The following is a 21650-nucleotide window of genomic DNA, read 5'->3' on the forward strand; positions in this document are numbered from 1 at the left end:
TGAGAAAAAATAGCAATGGTATTGAGTCACACTCCCTGTGTTTTCACAGAGTCTACGGACGACGACAGCGCCATATTTAACATAGACAGATTTGTTTTAAAGGAAGTGATCAAAGTTACAAAAGTGACAGTATCGCATATTCAATTTAACATATGGGAATACATATTTTACGCTCCTGTGAACACTGACCTAATTAAAATATAAAGAGCATAGTTTCTTGTGAATAAAGGTAAATTGTCGGAAATATTCCGTGTTAAGTTGTCGGAAATATTCCGTGTCAAGTAAAGAGATGAGTATTATTCAGCAAATGCTATACTTCGGTTCAAATTGCAATACCCCATCCGAAAAAAAAATCAAACAGCTACGGTCCAGATATTTTTTAAAGCGAACAACCGTTTCATAGATTACCATATGACCCTCAACTGCTTAATAGATAGCAACAGTGAATTGTCGCCCTGTCTTTGTAACAGTCAGTATTTTTACCCTAAGACTTTATTTTTTCTCGCCATAACATCAAAACATATTTTCCTCTGGTAACGTTAGCTTTTTTTCGCCACTGATGATTTAGAATATCAATCCGTCGATCTACTGTCTTCAAAGTATAAAATTTATTCGAAAATTACAATAAATCATCGAGAAATTCTTTAAATAAACAGGTATCTTGAGTAGCTAAAACATAATTCTCATGCCGAGAACGCTTGGGGTTATTAAAACTCGTGCTCGGAACAAGTTCTGACTACTCAATAAATCTCAACCTCCCAAGTCAGGGTTTTGAGTCCACCCTCACTCCCTCAAACCCCTGACATCACTCATTCATATTTAGCGGGTATCGTCCAGCCAATTCCGATTGGTTGCTTCTCCGGGTTCGAAACACCAATGAAAATCGATTTAACATAAAATGTCTGTGGAAAAGTAAACAATAATACGAGGTAATGGACAATCCGATATAGTAACTGAAAGTTGTATGATGTCACAAATAATGCAATATGAGCAAAAATGATTCTGTTTAGATTCTTTACTAAAAAAAATGACGATATGTGTAGCCATTTTGTAAGTTATACCGAAGAGTTTCTATTACGAGTGATTTGATTGGATTTTGGATCCGGCTTAAATTTAAGTAACTCACTAGATGGCGCTGAACGATACCCCTAAATATGAATGAGTGATGTCAGGGGTTTGAGGGAGCGAGGGTGGACTCAAAACCCTGACTTGGGAGGATGAATAAATCTTAGCGTTCTTATTGACATTCTTGATCATGTTTCGGTTATTCAATATTTCTAAATAATCATTTTATAAGCAACACAGTGGTAGACTAAGATGAAAATATTAGACATATAAAAAATTTAAAACAATAGAAAATAAGTATTATTGTTGTCAATGAAAATCTTAGATTTTTTTATCCTTTTGTCGAGAACGCCGTTTTATAGAAACTAGTATGTCCGATTGTATAAAACAAAAATACCAGTACTTTCCATACAAGCGTCTTGATATTTATAAAATCAATTGTAATTTCGTATGCTGCCTCCGATTTCAGGATTCAAGGATTTTTTTTATATGTATGTATATACAAGATATCAATCCCTTTAAAATGACACCAGTATCACTTCCATTATAATGTATGCTACTCTAAGTAACACAATGTAATTCGTATACGACATCAATCCTGCGGAATAAACCTTTCTCATGGGTTATCTGTCATCTAAGTCATCCTCACTGTTGTGACAATCCTCTTGTTTAGTGTTCTCTAACATCACACGAACTGTAGCGAAATCCTGAGGGTCAACAAGATCGAGAGGTCTTTCTCCTTCATCCGTTAAAATATTTTTATCAGCACCATGCTCTAACAAAAATCTAAAGAAATGTAAAAAGGTTTTCTCTTTTAACTTCCAACTTTATATTTAATATAAAAAAGTACAGATGTAAGAATTGATCTTCGTAAAGTTTATTAGTGATTTGTTCCACACTTGTAGTCCGCCGTTATACTGCGTTACCGATAAAACAAATGTATAAATATAACACAACTTTTCATGAAAAAATCGAATACATTTTTTTTAATAATTTTTCCGAAAATAAAAAAAAAAAATTCTTTTGGCGTGGTCCAATTTCGTACCTCTATAGCTAAAAAAACCAGTTTTATCACTAAAGCTCGTTAACAAGACCGACCGACCGCCCATGTAGGTCTACGTATATAATCCAGTCCATATATAAAATGGTCAATTACCAGTATCATCCGGGCAAACCCAATCCGACAGGGCGCCGAATGGGACTCTTGTGGTTTTGTACTCAAAATTCAATTTTGCACAGACAAAAGTGAATTTTGTTCAACAAAAATGAGTTCAGATTAACAAAATTTATAACATACTACAAATTTAAATTTTGTCATACGAAGTAATCTTTCAGTGGATAAAATATATTTTTGTCATGACAAAGTTCATTTTTGTACCATAAACTACTTTTGTTGCCTAATTTGGATATTCTTTGTGTTTTCAAAATCTAATTCTTTCATATCAAAATCACTTTTGCATGCAGTTTAACGCAATGGTTAATTTTGTGTCACAAAGGTCAATTTTGTATGCAAATTAGTTTACATAATCCTTTGGATATGAAAATAAATTCTCTCATCACGATTTTGTAAGGTTTTTCATTGGATATAGTAATCGCGGGTCTCGCAGACGCAGGTTTCCGATTACTTCGAGCAAGGACATATCATATGGATGATGAGCTATTCTGCAAAAGTAAGTAATACCTAATAAAGTATTACTTACTTTTGCAGAATAGCGCATCAACCATATGATATACCCTTGCTCAAAGTAATCGGAAACCTGCGAGACCCGCAGTTACTATATCCAATGAGAGACCTTCTCTCGTAATGAAAGAATTCATTTGCATATCCAGAGGATTCTGTAAATTAATTTGCTTTCAAAATTGACTTTTGAGACACAAAATTGAATTTTGTGACATAAAACTAAATTATGTGACAAAAAAACTGAATTTTGTCCCACAAAATTGACTTCTTTGGCACAAAATTGACTTTTGTGACACAAAATTGACTTTTGTCTCACGAAATTGATTTTGTGACACAAAATTTAATTGACTTTTGTCTCACGAAATTGATTTTTATGACACAAAACGAAATTGATTTTTATGACACAAAATTTGTCTCACAAAATTGATTTTGATTGCAAAAAGATCAAGTCCCATTCGGCGCACCGTAGTTCCTTCCAAATACAGTTGATAAAGATCACGAAAATGGATACGTGGAGTACAGAAATGAATTCTAAGGAAAAGTGGTCACTGTTTTTCAAGTAAGCCTTACACCATTCCCTTGTATAAAGGTTTTCATTAGTAATCGAACATTAAAATAGTTCTTGTAGATTGAGAAAATTTCTTTTTTTGTCTCAACTTTTCACAAATATTTTTTTATTGTATACGAGCACGTCTGAACAAAAATCACTTTCATTTGTATCTTCTTTGTAAAAAGACAAATGAACCGAACTCTTATTTACTATAATTTGCATATTTTTTGATGAATTATAGGTGCATATTATTGTTTTTTTTCTAGATCGTTTTGGTTCTGAACTTATGTCCATACATTATTTGGCAGGATAAACAAGGATTTTATATGTTTTTATTGTGATGAAAATACTAATGACTTCAAAATTATAGTTAAATATTGAATGTCTGAACACAAGGAAATAAAATACAGAGCTAGATTTAAATGATCAAACTGGAAAATTTCAGTACCAAACAAAGACGTGCATTCAAAAACGTGCTAATTGTGTTACAGAAGCAACACAACGAAGGGAAATTTTGCAGGTCTATGGCACATTCACCGAGTGTATGAGTACATGTACGCAGTATGTGTCCAAACTTAAAACATTAATAGCACATGTACATTTGCATAATATATCTCCTTCGTGTAGAAAAGAATAATTTCTATTTCAATATGAACACCCTCCGCCTATCTTTTTACCAGTTTTGTCCTCAAAACTCGACCTGTCAAAAACGTAAAAAATTCAGTAATTCAGTTGAGTGAATATAGGATATCATCAATGAACTATGACCTTGTATGACCTCAGGGTCAAATACCACCAAAAATTAACAAAAAAGTTACATGTATAATGTATTTTTTGTATGTAACTTATTTTGATCTGTATCAGCTTGATTCAGAAAGGGGAGTCCGGGAATTGGATTCGTCTTTTCGTTGGAAAATTGTGGGAAAAAAATAGAAAATGATGGCCTTTAAGCACTCATTTAGGAACTTCTGGATTGGACCCTTCCTTTTTATAAAATGTCTAACATTTCATTCACGCGGTGAAAATCTACGTAAACATATCAAACAAAAACCTGGGAAAAATACAGCAGTCGCCCAGAAGGTCTTAGTTATACATAGAAATCTCCATGTGCATTGAAATAGACCAGGCAACACATGTTGGTTAATAAAATATCTTGTAATTCGAGAAAAAAAACAACCAAAATACTTGTAAACACGTGTTACACATTTAAGATATTCGCAAAATTCATCGAAAATAACTTTAATTTTGGATTATATATGTTTCGTTAAATGATATGGAGTAAAATAAGTTTCTCAGGTTTAAAATTTTCCCAAATTTATCAGGGGACATATTTTATATTGACGATAACACCAACCGCATTATACGAGCACACAATTGTAATTCAACCGCTGTAAAAAGCAACACCACTTCATCGAAAAAGTCTAATTTCCTCCTAAAACAGTTCGTATTCATAACTGATGTACATGTATCGACTATCAAACTAGGTACATTGACCCCTTGAAAAAAATGGGTTAAAATACGTTTACCTCGAATGATATAAAAATAGTCTAAAATGACCAAGATTAGCGTAATGTCCGGACAAAATCAATTACACACGTGTCTTAATAACTTACAGCATCAAACTATTCAAAGTTGACCTTTTAACTAAGAGATGATGCAGCACAATAATTCTTACTTTTCATGTTTAATCGAATATAACAATATTGTTGACTCACCTCAGATCTATTTTTGCCTTTCATATCCACATATGGATTCCACGTGATTACATTTAAACCTAAAACTAGCTTGTCAAGATCACACAAAACCAAAAAAATGGAAACGAAATTTAATTAAATTTTGAATCATCAGTATTGTGCAGATGTGATTTTTTGTGGCGTCGCTTTGCTGATCCCGTTGTAAATAATTAATCTTTTTGGAAATACAGGAAGACTAAATTGGCATCAGCAGATTATGATCAGCGTCTTTAAAAGTTTTCAAAATACTTATAAATAACTCGTGACTTCCGAGGTTCAGCGCCATCGGCGCTTTCATTAACTTGTTTATCAACCGTATTTGCGATAAGCACCGCTTTGGAAGGAACGGATTAACCCGTTTGTGTATGATCTGGAAGATTAATGGGTTCTTACACGAGTCTCTATTGAAGGCCTGAATTTTTTTTCCACTCGTATGAGAAATTCCTTCCTTTCACTCGTTGCGCTGCGCTCCACTCGTCAAAAGTCGAAATTTCTACCACTCGTGGAAGAAGTTCCAACTCTTTATAGATGAGGAGTGTGAGAGCGTATTTCTTCCGTTTTATAGCCAATAACTGTGGAATTACAATAAAGGTCAATAAGTAATTTGTATAAAATATGTATCGTATTACTGGACGTCGATTAAACACATTCGATTAACAATAATCACCCCAAAGATTCCGTTACATAGTAATTAATTCTTAAGTTTTTGCATAATTTGAATTAATTTATGTACATTGTAATACAAAGATGTGGACCTGCGTACAAAATGCCGGTTGGATTAAGTATTCATTGACCCTCTGAACTTTACTGACCTAATTTTACTTGATGTTTTTACACATGACAGGCACGGTCGCGTGCACCTGTCGTTCATGAGTTGCAAACAACAAAAATGGAAGAAATATACTCACTGTGCTATTTCAGAATGACCTTCAGAACATGCAGCATGTAATGGGGTCCAGTAGTCATCGTCTTGTTTGTTGATATCAGCGCCATGTTCTACGAGCAGTCGAACTGCCATCTTATTGCCGTCTAGGACCGCTTGGTGAAGTGGAGTAAGACCTAGGAGATGATAGACTAAACATGTTCACTACCTGTATATAACTGTCACCAGTATTACTACGTACACATAGATGCTTGATTTGATCCCATGTACTACATACCTTTAAGGCTTGCAAAACAATCTTTATAATTTAATTTCTAATAGATCAAAGTCAAATTTAAGATTTGTCCCTTTATCAACTACTGACTACGACTTCAGCGACGTATTATGACGTTAGTGAAGAGATCTTAGATTTAAGTTGACCCAAATCCTGGTCAGTCTGGGGAATCCCCCAGAAGATGACACTGGTCCCCCCTAATTAGGTACCAGTCTACTAGCTCAAGACAAATTAATTTTTGAAACATTCATGTGTTAAGTTACTACCTGTTTTTGTTAAACTTTTTAATATTATTTTTGATTCCTAATATTTGGTCAGAGGGTTTTATTATTCCATTATATAAGAATAAAGGTGATCCCTGTAGTCCAGACAACTACAGGGGTATTACAATTTTAAGTTGTTTTGGTAAGCTCTTCACTACTGTCTTAAATAATAGACTTAATTGCTACTTAGAAAATTACAATGTATTGTGTGAGGAACAAGCAGGTTTTAGAAAACACTATAGCGCATGTGACCATATTTTTAATTTGAAATGTTTACTCGATCTTTATACTAGATGTAATAAACCTTTATATTGTGCTTTCATAGATTATCGAAAGGCTTTCGATTCTGTTGATAGATTAGCATTATGGCATAAATTGTTATCAAACTGTATTGATGGTAAAATGTTTAAAATTATTCACAATATGTATGCACATGCAAAATCTTGTGTCAGAAAAGGTACAGAATTTTCAGATTATTTTAGTAGCAATGTAGGTGTTCGCCAAGGCGAAAATCTACCGCCTGTACTTTTTTCACTGTTTTTAAATGATCTTATTGAATTTATATCGCATTCTTACGATGGTTTGTCAAATATATACAATGCTACTCATATTTTTCTTGATAATGAAGAATTGTCAGTGTATATGAAGTTATACTTGTTATTATATGCAGACGACACTGTAATATTGGCTGAATCTCAAAATGAATTACAAGCTGCACTAAATGCAATGTATTTATATTGTAAAACCTGGAAATTAGAAGTAAATGCTTCCAAAACAAAGATTGTTATTTTTTGCAAGAGAAATGTCAATTTTCATAATGACCCTGTATTTACATTTAATGGTGAAGTAATTAATATTGTAGATGATTTTACTTATTTAGGTAATGTATTTATGTCAAATGGATCTTTTTGTAAAAATAAAACAAAGTTAGTTATGCAAGGTAGAAAAGCTCTGTTCAGTATTTTAAAGAAGAGTAGAAAACTTCATTTGCCATTAGATTTACAACTCGAAATTTTTGATACTATGGTAGTTCCAATATTACTTTATGGTTGTGAAGTATGGGGTTTTAACAATAATGATGTTTTTGAGTCTTTTTGTGTACAATTTTACAAACAAATACTTGGTCTTAAAAAGAGTACACCAAACTGTATTACTTATGGTGAATTGGATAGATTTCCCATTGATATTTTTATCAAAAGTAGAATGATAGCATTTTGGAAAAGAATTATATGTAATAAGCAAGACAAAATTAGTGCTATTTTGTATAAACTTCTGTACAATATGCACATTTAGCAATTTTACCATTCAAAATGGTTAACTTGTATTGAAAATGTATTAAATACTTGTGGCTATTCAAAATTTTGGTCGTCGCAAAATGTACCACAAAATTTAGCACTGTCATGTATGGTCAAACAAAGGTTATGTGATCAGTATAAACAGTCATGGCATGAGAAAGTTTTTAATATTGCTAAGTGCCTTAATTATAGAGTATTCAAATGTAGTCATAACTTTGAAAGCTACTTAGTTGATCTTCCTTTTGACTTGAGAAAAATATTTTGTAGTTACAGATGTTTAAATCATAGATTGCCAGTTGAACAAGGGCGTTTCTCGGGGGTAGATAGAGATGATCGTATATGTGATATTTGTAATATGAATAATATTGGTGACGAATTCCACTACATGTTTGAATGCAAATTTTTTGATGATGAAAGAAAAAGGTTATTACCAGATAATTTTATTACGAAACCAAATACTGTGAAATTTCATGATTTATTTAATTCAGATGATTATTTTACTAAAATGAATGTTGCAAAATTTTGTAAAATTACATTGTCTGTAGTAAACTGAAATATTATTTTGTAATTCACTACAATTACAATTTGCATTCCATTTACCATTGATTTGTATTACTTCCACTTTAATATTTGATATTTCAAATTATATGTATGTTTCATACAGTATGCCATTTAATTGTAAAAATGTTGTATTTTTTACATGTTTGTATTCACATACCCCAGTTGGGGTCTTTGAGAAATAAAAAAGTTTCATAAGTTTCATTGACCAAGACTGACATGACATTTTGACAGTTCCTGAATAATACAGATACTGGGGCCCTAGAAGTACTCAAAGTGACTGATAAGTAAGTAGTACCAGTTACTTCATTATTTTGTTTGTTTACGTCATAGTGAAAACTTGAAAACAAATCGGCCTGGCAGTGAAAGGTAGCGTATGCCAAATATGCTACGGCAGTAAAAGGGTTAAACTATAACATATTGTTCAAATTTGAGATAAAAATTGGTCTACAGTTGACTGTTATTGACACCTACCGATATTAAAAAGTATAAAATAAATTTGCTCATTCATATCACAAAACGGCTTCTCCGTAAAATGTGTACCATGACATTTGTATCACAATGTCAAATCGGCCGTGATTTTGTTACCAAGACGATTTTCGGTTGTTGGTAGTTTGACGAAAACAAAGATTTGCCGCTTTATTTTGTGTCAAAAATCGTTCATACTAAATAATTGTTAATTTTAAAATTCGTGAGAAACTACATTTTTGTCAACATAGAAAAAAAAATACTGTTATCAATATTCTGTCAACAATTGGCACTTAGCAACAAAAATGGCGGAATTACAATGGAATTTATAAAAAGTCAGCCAGTTCTGAATAACGCGATCAATACCGAATTATGATTCCTTTGGGGATTTAAAAGAATTCATGTAAATCGGTTAATACTGAAATACTGAACAAGTCAGGTCATACTGAATCACTCGCAAATACAGATTAAGTCGACAAAAAAAAAAGACAAAACGTCAAAGAGGACGGACGGACAGGCACTTATTTATCAAAATAAGACCCGTCTTTAAGGGGCGAATAAAGCAAAGACAAAACAAAAACAACAAAAACAAAGCATAACAAAATATGCAAATGAAGTTTTATGTTTTATCATGTGTTATCTCATTTTGGTTACACACAATTAGTGAGTTAACTACAGATCTTGAGAAGATGGTATATATAAAGCTTTATAACCCGTTTACTTGCGGAGTAATGTAGTTAATTAGGAAGCGGTCGGTACTGACTTGTATCCGTGACCGTAATGCATCGATAATAAATTGCTTTGCAAGGCACAGCTTGATACGACTGTACAGATCGTCCACTGAATGGTTGGAACAAGTCTGGATACAGCAATATATCTGCTTATAGCTCTGAATTAAGATTGTTATCGAATGAGTTTCTTTATACAAAACGAAATTGTTCATAAGCCTTCAAAGCTTGCAACTAGACATAAACTATATATATTTTTTTTTTAGAAATTAAGTTCGTATGACCCAATATCCAATATTTAAAAGTGGTAGATTGATAATATGTGGTGAATACTTGCTGGAGGCTCTATCATAAAAACTCCTGTCTTCTGTTATTTGAATAATCTTTGAAAAGGTAATCGAAAAAAGTCCACAAAATTACCCTTAATCCTTCTGCTTTGAAGAGTATATTGACATCATATTGATAAGTGCCGAACCTATAAGTGATTCTAAAAAGCTTGCTTCCTGTTAATCATATTTTTGTTGAATATTTGTTAGCTACAATTAAGTAGCAAGTGGGACTTATTCTTTTCTACCGGAACTGCAAAGGGTTCTCAACGGAGCTATGATTTCTATTACAAATCATTGTGCTAAGGTGAAATATAAGTTCTAATTTTGTACTTTTCTATGTACTTTAAACTGGCATAACTAATCGATCAAATTGATCGCTGATCAGTTCTCGATCACAAATTGCATGGTAATCGATTGATTAGCTCTATAAATACAATTAGTGATCGTTTACCATATATTCTTGATGATTATAAGGCACGAACACTTCAAAATATACTTCTTGTCCATTTTAACGCAATTTAATCAACTAAGTTAATTTACTTCAAAGATTTTTTTAGAGTTAATCAATAGATTACCATTCAATTTGTGATCGATGAGTGAGCGTTGATAAGTTTGATCGATAAGTTTTGTCGGGACTTTAACTGTGTACTTATGTTTGAAATCAAACAGAATATGGTAAATTGAAGATAGAAACTAAGTCTTTTTTTTTCATACGTGCACATGTAAAAGAAGTCAATATTTCTATAACCCTGGAAATATCATAATGTATACAATGTATTCAAACTACTCTGATCGGGATAGTGAGCAAATCTGGTACATAAGTGGTCAAGGTGGGGGGATTTTTGGATTTTTTAAAAAAATTTTCTCGATGACAAAGGAAGACATGGGGATTCCCATTATTTTCGGAATTGATAGTCCTCAAATAGGCCTAAAATCTCATTCCAGTCCCAAGATGGACCAATGGACCTTGGTCCCATCCACCGACCTCAAAGTTGGTACATAGGTGGTAAGGGGGGGGGCGCTTTTTATAATTTTCTTAACGACAGGGGAAAATAGGGAAATTCTCAATATTTTGGGAATTGATAGTCCTCAACTAGGCCTAAAATCTCATTCCTGTCCTAAGATGGAGTAATGGACCTTGGTCCCGGTCATCGACTTCGAAGTTGGGGCATAATTGGTATGGGGTTTCTTCTTAAAATTTTCTCAACGACAGACGATGATAGGGAAATTCCCAATATTTTGCGAATTGATAGTCCTTAAGTAGGCCTAGAATCTCAATCCAGTTTCGAGATGGACTAATTGACTTCGGTCTAAACCGACTTCCAAGTGAGTACATAAGTGGTAAGGAGCCCCTTTTTATGCGAGCGTAAACAATATACGGTCGTATAATGTTATGGCGCAGTTATCGTCGTCGTCGTAGTTGTCATCGTCGTCTTGAAACACTTTGTTTCCATGCAATACTTTTAGTTGTGTATGAGCAATTGTTCTGAAATTTTTATTTTACTAACCACTAATGTTCTTACTAAATGTGGACTGTGTGGCCCCTTCCGTTTTGGTAATAGGGACCAAAAAGGGTAAAAATAGGTTTTTAATTAAAACCCATGTAGAATGTTTGTTTTATTCCGATGTTAATTATTCTTTTTGGTTACATGTTCCTTGTGAATCATTGTGAACAAATGTTTCAGCCGATTCCATGGGCTTTGGACCATTTTCAAGTTATAGGGGTCAAAGTGTGACAACGCCCAAAAAAATCAACTTTTTTTAAATTTTGATCCGATTTTAGAATCTTTTTTATTGGATTCTTTATAAAAATCGCTGCCTGCATTTATCAATTATATTTTAGATATCTATTAAGGATAATGGGCAAAAGAGGCTACATCTGAAAAAAATCGTATTTTTTATTTTTTGTCCGATTTCCCAAAATATTTAGGATCCCTCATAAAAATCCCTGCCTATATGTTTCAACAAGATTTTAGACATATCGTACGGTTTTCGAGTTAAAGGGGCAAAAGGGGCCATACCTAAAAGAAATCGACTTTTTTACATTTTTAGTCCGATTTCGAAAAATAAAACTTTATTGGATTCCTCATAAAAATCTCTGCCTGCATATAGCATACAAATTCAAGATATCTCTTATGTTTTTGAGTTAAAATGGGTCAAGGGAGCCTCACTAAAAACGACTTTTTTAATTTTTGGTCTGATTTGAAAAAAAATTGATTAATTTTGAACAATATAGTGTCAAAACCATGTGTTGTGTCCATATAAATTGAAACTCCTTGTGCTAAAGTGTGCCAAAAACTAATATTGTGTCCACACCTGCCCCAACTGTTCATGGTTCGATCACTGCGGTCGTATCATGCTGCGTTCGGCAAAGCTTTTTATTAAAATTTTCTAAAGGACAAAGGAATATTTTGGGAATTGATAGTCTTTTAGTATGCTTAAAATATCATCCAAGTCCCCGGATGGACTAACGGACTAACAAACCTTGGTCCCCCAGGTTGACTTCGAATTTGGTTCTTTATTTTATTTTCGACTTTTTTTTGCAGAAGCGCTACTAGATCTTACTCCTTTTTACAAAATGGGGCGAGGTACATGTATCTTTGGTTGCATTAGAGGTCATCAGTATGTGGTGGCTTAGTCCTAGTAGGTACCCAGGGGTTCAAATCCTAATGAAGCCCTCTGTATAAATCGACTTTGAATAAAAGTAAATATCAGAATGAACGAATTCGTTATTTTGACGGCGAGAAAATGTATACAGGTTGCATTAGAAAAAGAAATTGAAAAAAAGGTACACATTATATTTAATTCGTCATGCCTAAGATTTCAAATGGATACTACAAGGAGTTATTTTGGTAACAAATTTGTATCTTTTGTCAAAATCTCTTCATCGGAATGTTTGTAATGCTTTCAGTGTCGGAAAGAATATTGAATAGTTTACGTTTCTGTTCATTAAAGCGTATTTAAATAGTTACCATGTAATTGTATATGCTTTGCATAATTGAAACCCAAGATCTGCCTTATATGTAATAACTTTTTGTTTCATAAATTGTATTCATTAGACTTTTTTTTATTCAAATAACACCTGAAACTTTTCACAACGTTGGAACTATATAACCTTTCACCTGTTTCAAACCCTTGGGGAAAGTTCAAAGAGAAATAGACTTGTAAACCTTGCAAATTTATTTCCACATCTTAAATACGAAATCTCTTGAAATCATGCAAACAGACAGGAGTTAAAAAAATAACTTCATGCATTAAATTGTATAGTTTATATTTGAGGATTTATAACTCCATAATCAGAATTTTTTTTTACAGAAATGAATACTTCTTTACTACAATCATTTCGAACAGTAAAGTGCATGAAAACTTTAATTCTTCCAAATAATTCAAACACAAAGCTTATTATAGAAAAGTATTTATTTCTCTTTTAAACTTTTATAAGAAATTTTAAAGTTTATTATTAGTGACAGAGTTTTCTATTAGCAAAATGACCTTCAAGGGAAACAATAAACGAAATCGTCATAGTTCCCAAGGTCAAAGTATTTTTTTTATTATCATAATACTAATGAGATATTGAATATTGCTTACTATACTTAACAGTCTAATTCTTAGGAATAGAAAATAATTGTATGAATAATTTGTACGTGTACATGTTGATAAAAGAAATTAAAAGTAATTGCACGGGGCTGATTTTTAGGGGCCACGACACCCCCCTAAAATTTGTAGTTTCTTTGTCTGAAATCTTGACTTTTTACAAACTCTAACCAACATAATTTTCTTACTAAAGGGTTCTATTTACGCCCCTGACCTGAAATCCTGGATCCACCTCTATTGCTTATTCGATACCTTAGTTTATTACACTTAACTTACTTTTATAATTCATAACATCGTTACGAATTTATAAGTACGCCATAGTATACAGGCTAAAAACCACTAATTCCACTTCCCATAGGCTTCCATGCTAATTTCACAATATTCAATGGCTTCTCTGGACTTTACCTTAACTTTAACCTGCAGATGACTATATATCAGCATGATTCTACATATGTCAGCTCACAATCCTCAGAATGGCATGTGGGGTTAGCAGACTTGCAGTGCAGTACTGGTCACCGGAAGTGAAGGGTCTATAAATAGCATGGGAAATCCCAGTGTTTTCACAAGATAGGGGTGTATTTAAAAATCATTATGGAGATTAGGCTTCACATCACAAGAAGCAAAATGCACCTATAAAATGTACAGAAATGTTTTTCCTTTCAGAAACTGTTTAAATTTTTTAAATAAGATGAGAACTTTTTTCACAGCACTATGAGGAACAGGGATAATTTCTGCGTAGGACTATTTTTGCGTACGTTCCAAATGCTCATTGGTTGAATTGGTGGTCTGTAACCTACAGACTTACACATATGTTCTATCATTATTCTTATTTCCTGCACGCAAAATATCAAGAACAGCGAAATCGAATTCCCGTATTTCAAATTTAAAAAAAAATTGTTTGAACGCACCCCAGTCTCATGAATATCCATAAATATTATTGACGGCTAGCTTCACACGAGTACATAAGTTCACAAAGCTGTAGGAATGATCGATCTGGGTATTCGATCGGACGTTCGAGTAACACTTAGAAAGGTTCTCTCTCGTCTTTACCGCAAAGCTGTAGGAATCATCGATCTGGGTATTCGATCGGACGTTCGAGTAACACTTAGAAAGGTTCTCTCTCGTCTTTACCGCAAAGTTCATTAACCAGGTTTAACGGGAAATGTTCAACTATAGTGTCCCACCAGACATCTTGCAAATTGAAAGTACCGTGGCAATTACAGCACACATGGACATAACCATCTATAAATTCTCTATTATATATAACACATTTACCACCAATAGAGTTAACAGTTTTTCCTAAAAATAGGCAGAGTTGATACTGTTTTGAATGTTTCTGAAACGTTCAAACCTAAGTCCATTGTAATTCTTTGTTTCCATGATGAAATTTGGTGGTCATTAACAGTGTTTTTCACAATATTTTTCCACAGTTCTTTGGTAACAAAGGAGCCTTCAAGCATGAAGTCCAAAATGGACGAATGCAAGTCATATTTGTACAAAATATTAATAGAGTGGATTCCTTTGGCAAATGATATACAGTAAAAATCTTTTATTTCACTAAACCACTTTCAGAACATTTCACCCTATATATTGTAGCCTGATGATGGACACATCATATCACAATTTTGTAGCCGATTAAAGAATCACTAACTATTATATCTTGACTTATACGTTGAATATATAATATTTTTAATTATTGATATAAAGTGTGTACTAACTTGTCAGAATACATATGGCGATATTTTGTTTTTTGCATTTTCTAAAAATGGATTATCAGAATAAAAACGCTTTACTTTGACAGTGTCCTTATTTTGACAGAGATCTTTGATTTTTTTTTTTAAAGTTTTGCTGAATCGAAAAATTAAGTTTCAGTTCACAACCCTTAACTTGTTCCGCTCACGAACAAGCTGCAATAAATGACTTTTATTACGGATGTGTTCTTGATTATGCATTTCTCTCGCCTGACACCAACAAAGCGCGTTAATTCCTCCATGGTTACGAGCATAACTCTCAAATTTGATCTTCTAAGACAGACTTTGATGGTCTGGTACCTTGTCACAAATTTCCATACCGGAAAAGGAATGCTTCGATTTATTTTCATAAAATGTCTGCTTCTGATATCTTTTTGGCTCCAACTCCTAAACAGAACGATTTATAACCCAATATAATGCTACGCAGGGCGCAACTTTACATGACCACAGAGGACGAACCCTGAACATATAGTTGTAAGATTGTTTCGACCCCTTTTTGTCCCCTGATTCGAAAACGGTAGGGGTCATTACCCTAAAAATCAATACCAACTTTCCTTTTGGAGTTCGGAACCTTGTTTTTTTTCAATTTCGTAAAAATCAACTAACAATTACAATTTCACACGAGAAGCAAGTGTCTACAGACGACAACGCCAACTACACAGATGACAGCGCCATACTATTATATTTATTTTTGTATCTATATAGAAGGGGAATTGTTTATTTTTAACATTATTCTGTCTTTATGTAACTGGATTGAGTGATACAATTAAAGTTGACAGAGTTATAAATGTCAGATCCAGATATTTACAAATCGGCCCCAAACCAGGGTCCAAAATTAGTTAATTAATCATATCAGTATGCTAACCAATATCTTACGTCTATGAAGGCATTCAAAATTTTATTTCAGAAGTTTTCAATCTCAGTTTCAATAAAGCAATTTAAAATTCATTAGAAGTACGTGCATATACACTACAGTGTCAAAAAATTTATTACGCAATTATCCAATGATACATATATATTATGAAATAAAATGGCAAAGTCCGTTGTGGGTTTGTTATGTTCTGTGGTTTTTAGATATTGGAGTTTCCCCGCGCTTTCATATTGTTTCCTTGCTTATCGTTCGCTAGCTTGAGCTTGGTTCAAAATATTAACGTCATCAAACAAAAATGTTGGTGTCGCTCGAGTCTAAAATACAAACCTACGACCTGGCATACATACATATATATATATATAACTTCTGTCAAAATACAAAGTGGCTGTGAACCCCCTAAGTCGACGAATGACAAAGCCATGTATTTCGTCATTTAAACTGATATGCAAAATTAGTGGCATCATGAAATAAAGGAAGTATGAAAGTACCATTGATTTTTTCCAGCGGTTTCGAGTTGGGAATGGAAGGTGAGAATGGACGGACAGAATGTTCAATGTTACTGGGATACAAAAATGTTCGACATTTGTTATGAATATGCAAACCGCCGGTGAAGTATTGTTTAAAGCAAATCTTGTACTCTACAATTTTCTCAAAGCCACAGTGAACATAACAAAATTAACTCAAACATGAATTTACTTATAGGGAAGGTGTAAACGTATTCTTTGTCGTGAATTGAATAAGTTCAAAATCAACCAAAATCCCTCTATGTAGACTTAGCAATACAATTTTTACGGCTGTGTAACACGGAATATATCAGACGATCTGATTTACACGAACGTTACAAATTGCATTATTTGTTTAACGATTTCTGGATCCGTTCAGATATATGCGAGTGTATGCTTGGATGTACAATTATAAAATAAAAATAAAACAAAATAAAACAAAAACAAAAAAAAAAAAACAAAAAAAACCCTAATAACTGTCATTTGTCAATATTCACAATTAACATGGACATTCAACTTGTACCTGACATTTTCGAAATCCTGTGAAAATATGAACTTTCCAGATACATTCCTAGTAAATGTAAAGATAGAGACGCCTGATGTTTGTGTGGTGAATTTTCATAGAGATCCATACTATTCTTTTATACTTAAGTTATTGTGCGAACCCAAAAACGAGGCCACAATAATGAATACGATGAAAACATTTTTTTTTGCGGTCGTGTAAAATGTTGAATTTTGTATTGCTGATATGAAACTTAATATACACACCAGAAACAATTCTTATATACTTTATAAAGCAGATTCAGTGGGCGATGAACGATTTTGATTGAAGTGCACTGAAACATTTCCCTATTTTCTGTCCTATTTACTCTTTCTTCACCCGTTATCTATTTTTGTGCAACTCTACAAACGGAAAAATCAAGTGTTATATCAAGACCTTGATGTTACAGCAGACAAAAACATAAGTTTGTACATCCGGGTGCTGTGAAGAAATGGATATGTCGGCTATACAATCATATTAAAATAAAGTATGTATACAGACCTGCATCGTTAATTCCACTAATGTCCACCTGTAGACTGGCTCTCCTTAACATGGAACCAAGAGCAGGGATGTCATTTTCCTTGATATTATCCAAAAATACTAATTCATCAGAAAACCTCACTTTTGGTCGTGGTTTATCCGGGTTTTGTTTGGCGAACAGACTAGCACGTCTACTCATTGTTCACTGTCGTGCTGGTGCGCGTGCCTAGCACACATCAATGTTTACGATACCACGTACTTGTTTACACTTGGTCTGTGTGTTACATTTTTACATATCGAATTACTCTGTAACGGAAGGGAATCATGAAGCTTTTTATCAGAGCACGCCGCCTTCTGTAAATGTCGACATATAGTGAATATAATTAAAGTATATTATGATTTGCACAATCGATATTAACTACAGATGAATCAAATTCATAACATCGATTGCTTCCAACTATGTCGTACTACAGAAGATGTTAACCTTAAAAATCTCGACAATTAGAATAGTGTGTGAACTTGTGATATATTTTCGCGTAGAAGCAGGAATATTAATACTCCTTCTTGTCATTATAAACAAAAGAACGAATACGAAGGAAAGAATACTTGAAAAAAAAAATAGGTATTAATGGGTGAGAAATTTGACTTACCTCATATGGGAGGGGGAAAATGGCTAATGATTAATTCAGGACAGGTAAATGCCATTTGACATACTTGTGTTGTTGTGTCCAGGGTAGTAAAATAGCCAGGGATACATTTATTGTGTTGACTTATGGGGGATAATTCGTCGCTGGTTTATCGTTTCGTCTTTGATGACATATGTGACACAAGTGCGAGCAAATAATCAATATCCTTTTCAGTGATTTATATTACAGCCTATTAACTATTTAATATATATATATATAAAAATCCGTTCATTCTAAATAATTCCAAAGTGAAAATATTTCCGGATATAGACCTCAAGCTTCAAACACTAACGTATAGTATACATACACTGCTTACCTGCTTAAACTGTATCAATCAGACTATCCCAAGTTATGATCGAAACAGATGTGTTTAAGAAATTACGTAAATCTGATAAAATAGTACGTGGTTAACAAAATGTCTGTACACCTGTACATTAAATAGTCACCCCCGGGGACAATACACATTTATTTGGCGGTATAAAGTTAATATTGTAACACGTCAGTAACTATCTTATAATCGGTGATCTGATCCTTAAACACAACACTGAATTAATACAAAAATAAATAAAAGTTATGTGTTAAAATCAATTCCAATCGTATTTACTTTACAGTATTAATCCTTAGTATCATCCTTATAAGATATGTAGTCTTGATAAAGAATTTAGGCTTGTATGTTGGGTGGTCTAAGATTGATAAAGACACTACCACTGTGGCTCGTATGTTGGGTAGTTTAAGTCTTAGGTTGATAAAGATATCGCAATTCTGGCTTGTAGGTTGCATAGTCTAAACTTTATATAGATGCTGAAATTCTGGACTGTATGTTGGGTAGTCAAAGGTCGATATAGATGTTTTATTTACATTCTGAATCTGACAATTCTAACAGTAGTTATAGAAAAGGTTTGAATTATCAGAATCGAAACTTGAATGAAACATAGATACTGCCATCGTGACTTGTATGTCGGATATCTAGATTTTGTAAGGAAGATCCCTTAATCACGCGATTCTATTTAATTTCAGGAAATGGTGATTAAATATCGGCAAAACATACCGCGAAGCGTAAAAAATCTAAATCCAATCACATGGCCTAAACGTGAAAACAGGACGCAGATACGAGAGAGTAATCAAGATTCTAGCGGAAATGAAAAAAATGGAACAAAGACCAGACAGGAAAAAACAGACAAAAGCGTACGTACAAAGCAACAAAAGAACATGAGCAACTCGACTCCACTGAAAACTGGGATCATGGACCAGGTGCACAGGTAGAGTAAGCGTCCTCTACTTTTCTAGCAACACGCGCCGAGCTGACCATAAAACGTCAAGATCGGGGTAGACAAAAGAGGATACATACATAATTAATGAAGTGAACAGAATAAAATACGATCATACATAAAAACTGAAGATAAGGGTAAAAAACACTTGCAATATGAATTATTACAGCAGCAGTGATATTAGGTGCTCCGGAAGAGTAAACACCACCAGCGGCACTCGTCAAATTGCAAGTGAGTACATTCTAGTAAGAATGAAAATCCTGACATACTGTCAAGGCGGGCTTATCATGAAAGAGTTCCCACCAAAGAACCACGGAGCTACTCCATTTTTGTTTATAATTTAATTTAACTAAGTTTCATTATGTAAATAATCTGGTGGGAAATACATCAACTCGGTGTGGAAGATAAAAAAAAATTCCAAATTGCATAGGATAATTGAACTTTTGAAAATCTGATTATTATATACAGTGAACATTAAATAACCCACCGTCAATAACTTATTTTTTTTTTTTTAAAGATTTTCAAACTTATAGACAATCACGTTATCGAAAGAACATTTGTTCAACTAGTATGTTTTTAAATTTAAGCTGCATTAGCTGCCAAATTTCTTCAGTTCTGATTCTACTGAATTTTGCCGATTCAATGAAATAAGTTTGTAGCAATGCAATTGCAGCATTAAATGTCGATAATACATACAGAATATTGTGAAAGCAACGCGTTTTTTTAATTAAAGAAGACCGATAGCTCTGATCTAATTATTTTTCGCTACAACTTTCGAAGATTGCCGACAAAACATTCACCTGGGTTTAAAATTCTTTAATCTTGGTAAAAAAAAAGAACAATAACGGATACACAGGTAAGCACGTGTCTTGTTTACATTCCATTTCATCTATTTCTTCATTAGTTTTCAAATAAATAATGACAATTACTGACCATATTTTGTGCCACATTATATCACAATACGTAAATTTTAAAATGATTTTTGCGTTATACTAGTTCTGTTTTCTATAACGGCTTGAGTCCATCGGTCTTCCTTGAATAACCACTTTCGCTTTGCAATCAGATTTTTTTTTAAAGAAGCGACCCGCGCGGATTAAGGTCGCCAGAAGTGACATGCATACGAATTTATCTAGGTCGATTTTTTGTCTTGCGTCTTGCAAGAAAACAAATATATAGACAGCTATTTTATGTATTTAATACCTTTTATTTGTGGATATTAAATGAAATTATACAGGAAAAGTACAATTTAGTAGAAATAATTTGAAGTTAAGGCATATTTCAACATAAACCAAAATTTACGAAAATGACAGCTAATGCAGCTTTAACGTAAGTTAAAAAGCAAGCGGTATGTTGAAGGTATCGGCGTATTTAGCGAGGTCAATATAAAAAATACCACTTACCCTCAATCAATGCTATTACAAACCAATTACTAACATAAAGAAATGTTCAATGTTCAAGTCTCGTAAGATCTTTTGATCTATCAACACCATTTCCTATACTGGACCACAACAGTATTGAAGTTCGACTGTGTTTGACAATGATTAAGTAGATATACTTCATGATTCTTTGTCGATGTATTTTGATAATTAACCGAATTTATTTTGTGTGCCAATCTAACAGTCATGTACCATTCTATAATACATGACCCCTTAACACAGAAGAACTGTTCATCACGCGTGTTCCGTCCGTACACTTTTTTAAAATCAACACCATCTTCGTCTTTTGGCTTGCTCCAATACTAAACTAAGTCCATGAATGTTAACAAGATAATGTTGAAAATGTATGTATGTACAAAATGTATAAGATATGTCTATATATATTCATAAAAGTTTAAACAGTTCCATCTTATTAAAAATAACGAGATATGAAATAATACAAACAAATGCATACACATTTATATAATTGAAAAACTGGCAAACTTACTTTTTCAAGGTTTAAACCAAAAAAAAAAATATATAGGAGGAGAGATAAAGTCCTGAATTGACAGACTCATTTGCTTGTTGGAAAAACAAAGATTTTTTTATGTGTAATAACTTTTATTGCAAGGATGGTATTGTTAATTATACATGTATATATATATATATAACACATGTTCTAATAACTTGCCAGAATTGCTTATTAATGCCTGG

The 21650-nt window shown here is 33.1% G+C and overlaps 1 protein-coding gene across 4 annotated transcripts; it reads right to left on the reverse strand.

The window, feature by feature from the left end:
* Positions 1–589: 589 nt before the first annotated feature.
* On the reverse strand, positions 590–21019 carry LOC148623310 (protein phosphatase 1 regulatory subunit 27-like). 4 transcript variants are annotated; one of them, XM_088565078.1, is made up of 4 exons: positions 20922–21019; positions 17589–17873; positions 5938–6088; positions 590–1851 (listed from the first exon to the last, which is right to left on the reverse strand). In XM_088565078.1, the coding sequence occupies exons 2-4, from the start codon at positions 17764–17766 to the stop codon at positions 1689–1691; spliced, it is 492 nt and encodes a 163-aa protein (XP_088421204.1). In that variant the 5' UTR covers positions 17767–17873; positions 20922–21019; the 3' UTR covers positions 590–1688. The 4 variants fall into 4 exon arrangements, with proteins under 4 accessions (XP_088421204.1, XP_088421203.1, XP_088421202.1 ...); XM_088565077.1 differs by lacking the exon at positions 20922–21019 and adding an exon at positions 18570–18704; XM_088565076.1 differs by lacking the exon at positions 20922–21019 and adding an exon at positions 18570–18690 and having other exon boundaries at positions 17589–17921.
* Positions 21020–21650: the final 631 nt, after the last annotated feature.

The sequence above is a fragment of the Perna viridis genome, chromosome 2 (genome assembly GCF_037379345.1).
Source record: "Perna viridis isolate PV_CMFRI_1.1 ecotype Kerala chromosome 2, ASM3737934v1, whole genome shotgun sequence".
NCBI classification, from domain to species: Eukaryota; Metazoa; Mollusca; class Bivalvia; order Mytilida; family Mytilidae; genus Perna; species Perna viridis.

Excerpts from the sequence above, each read along its gene's own strand:
- LOC148623310 (XM_088565078.1), bottom strand. The coding sequence starts at position 17,766 with ATGAGTAGACGTGCTAGTCTGTTCGCCAAACAAAACCCGGATAAACCA. Across the intron at positions 6,089-17,588 it reads TAGTGGAATTAACGATGCAG|GTCTTACTCCACTTCACCAA; the intron begins GTCTGTATACAT and ends ATCATCTCCTAG. Across the intron at positions 1,852-5,937 it reads GGTCATTCTGAAATAGCACA|ATTTTTGTTAGAGCATGGTG; the intron begins GTGAGTATATTT and ends ACATTTCTTTAG.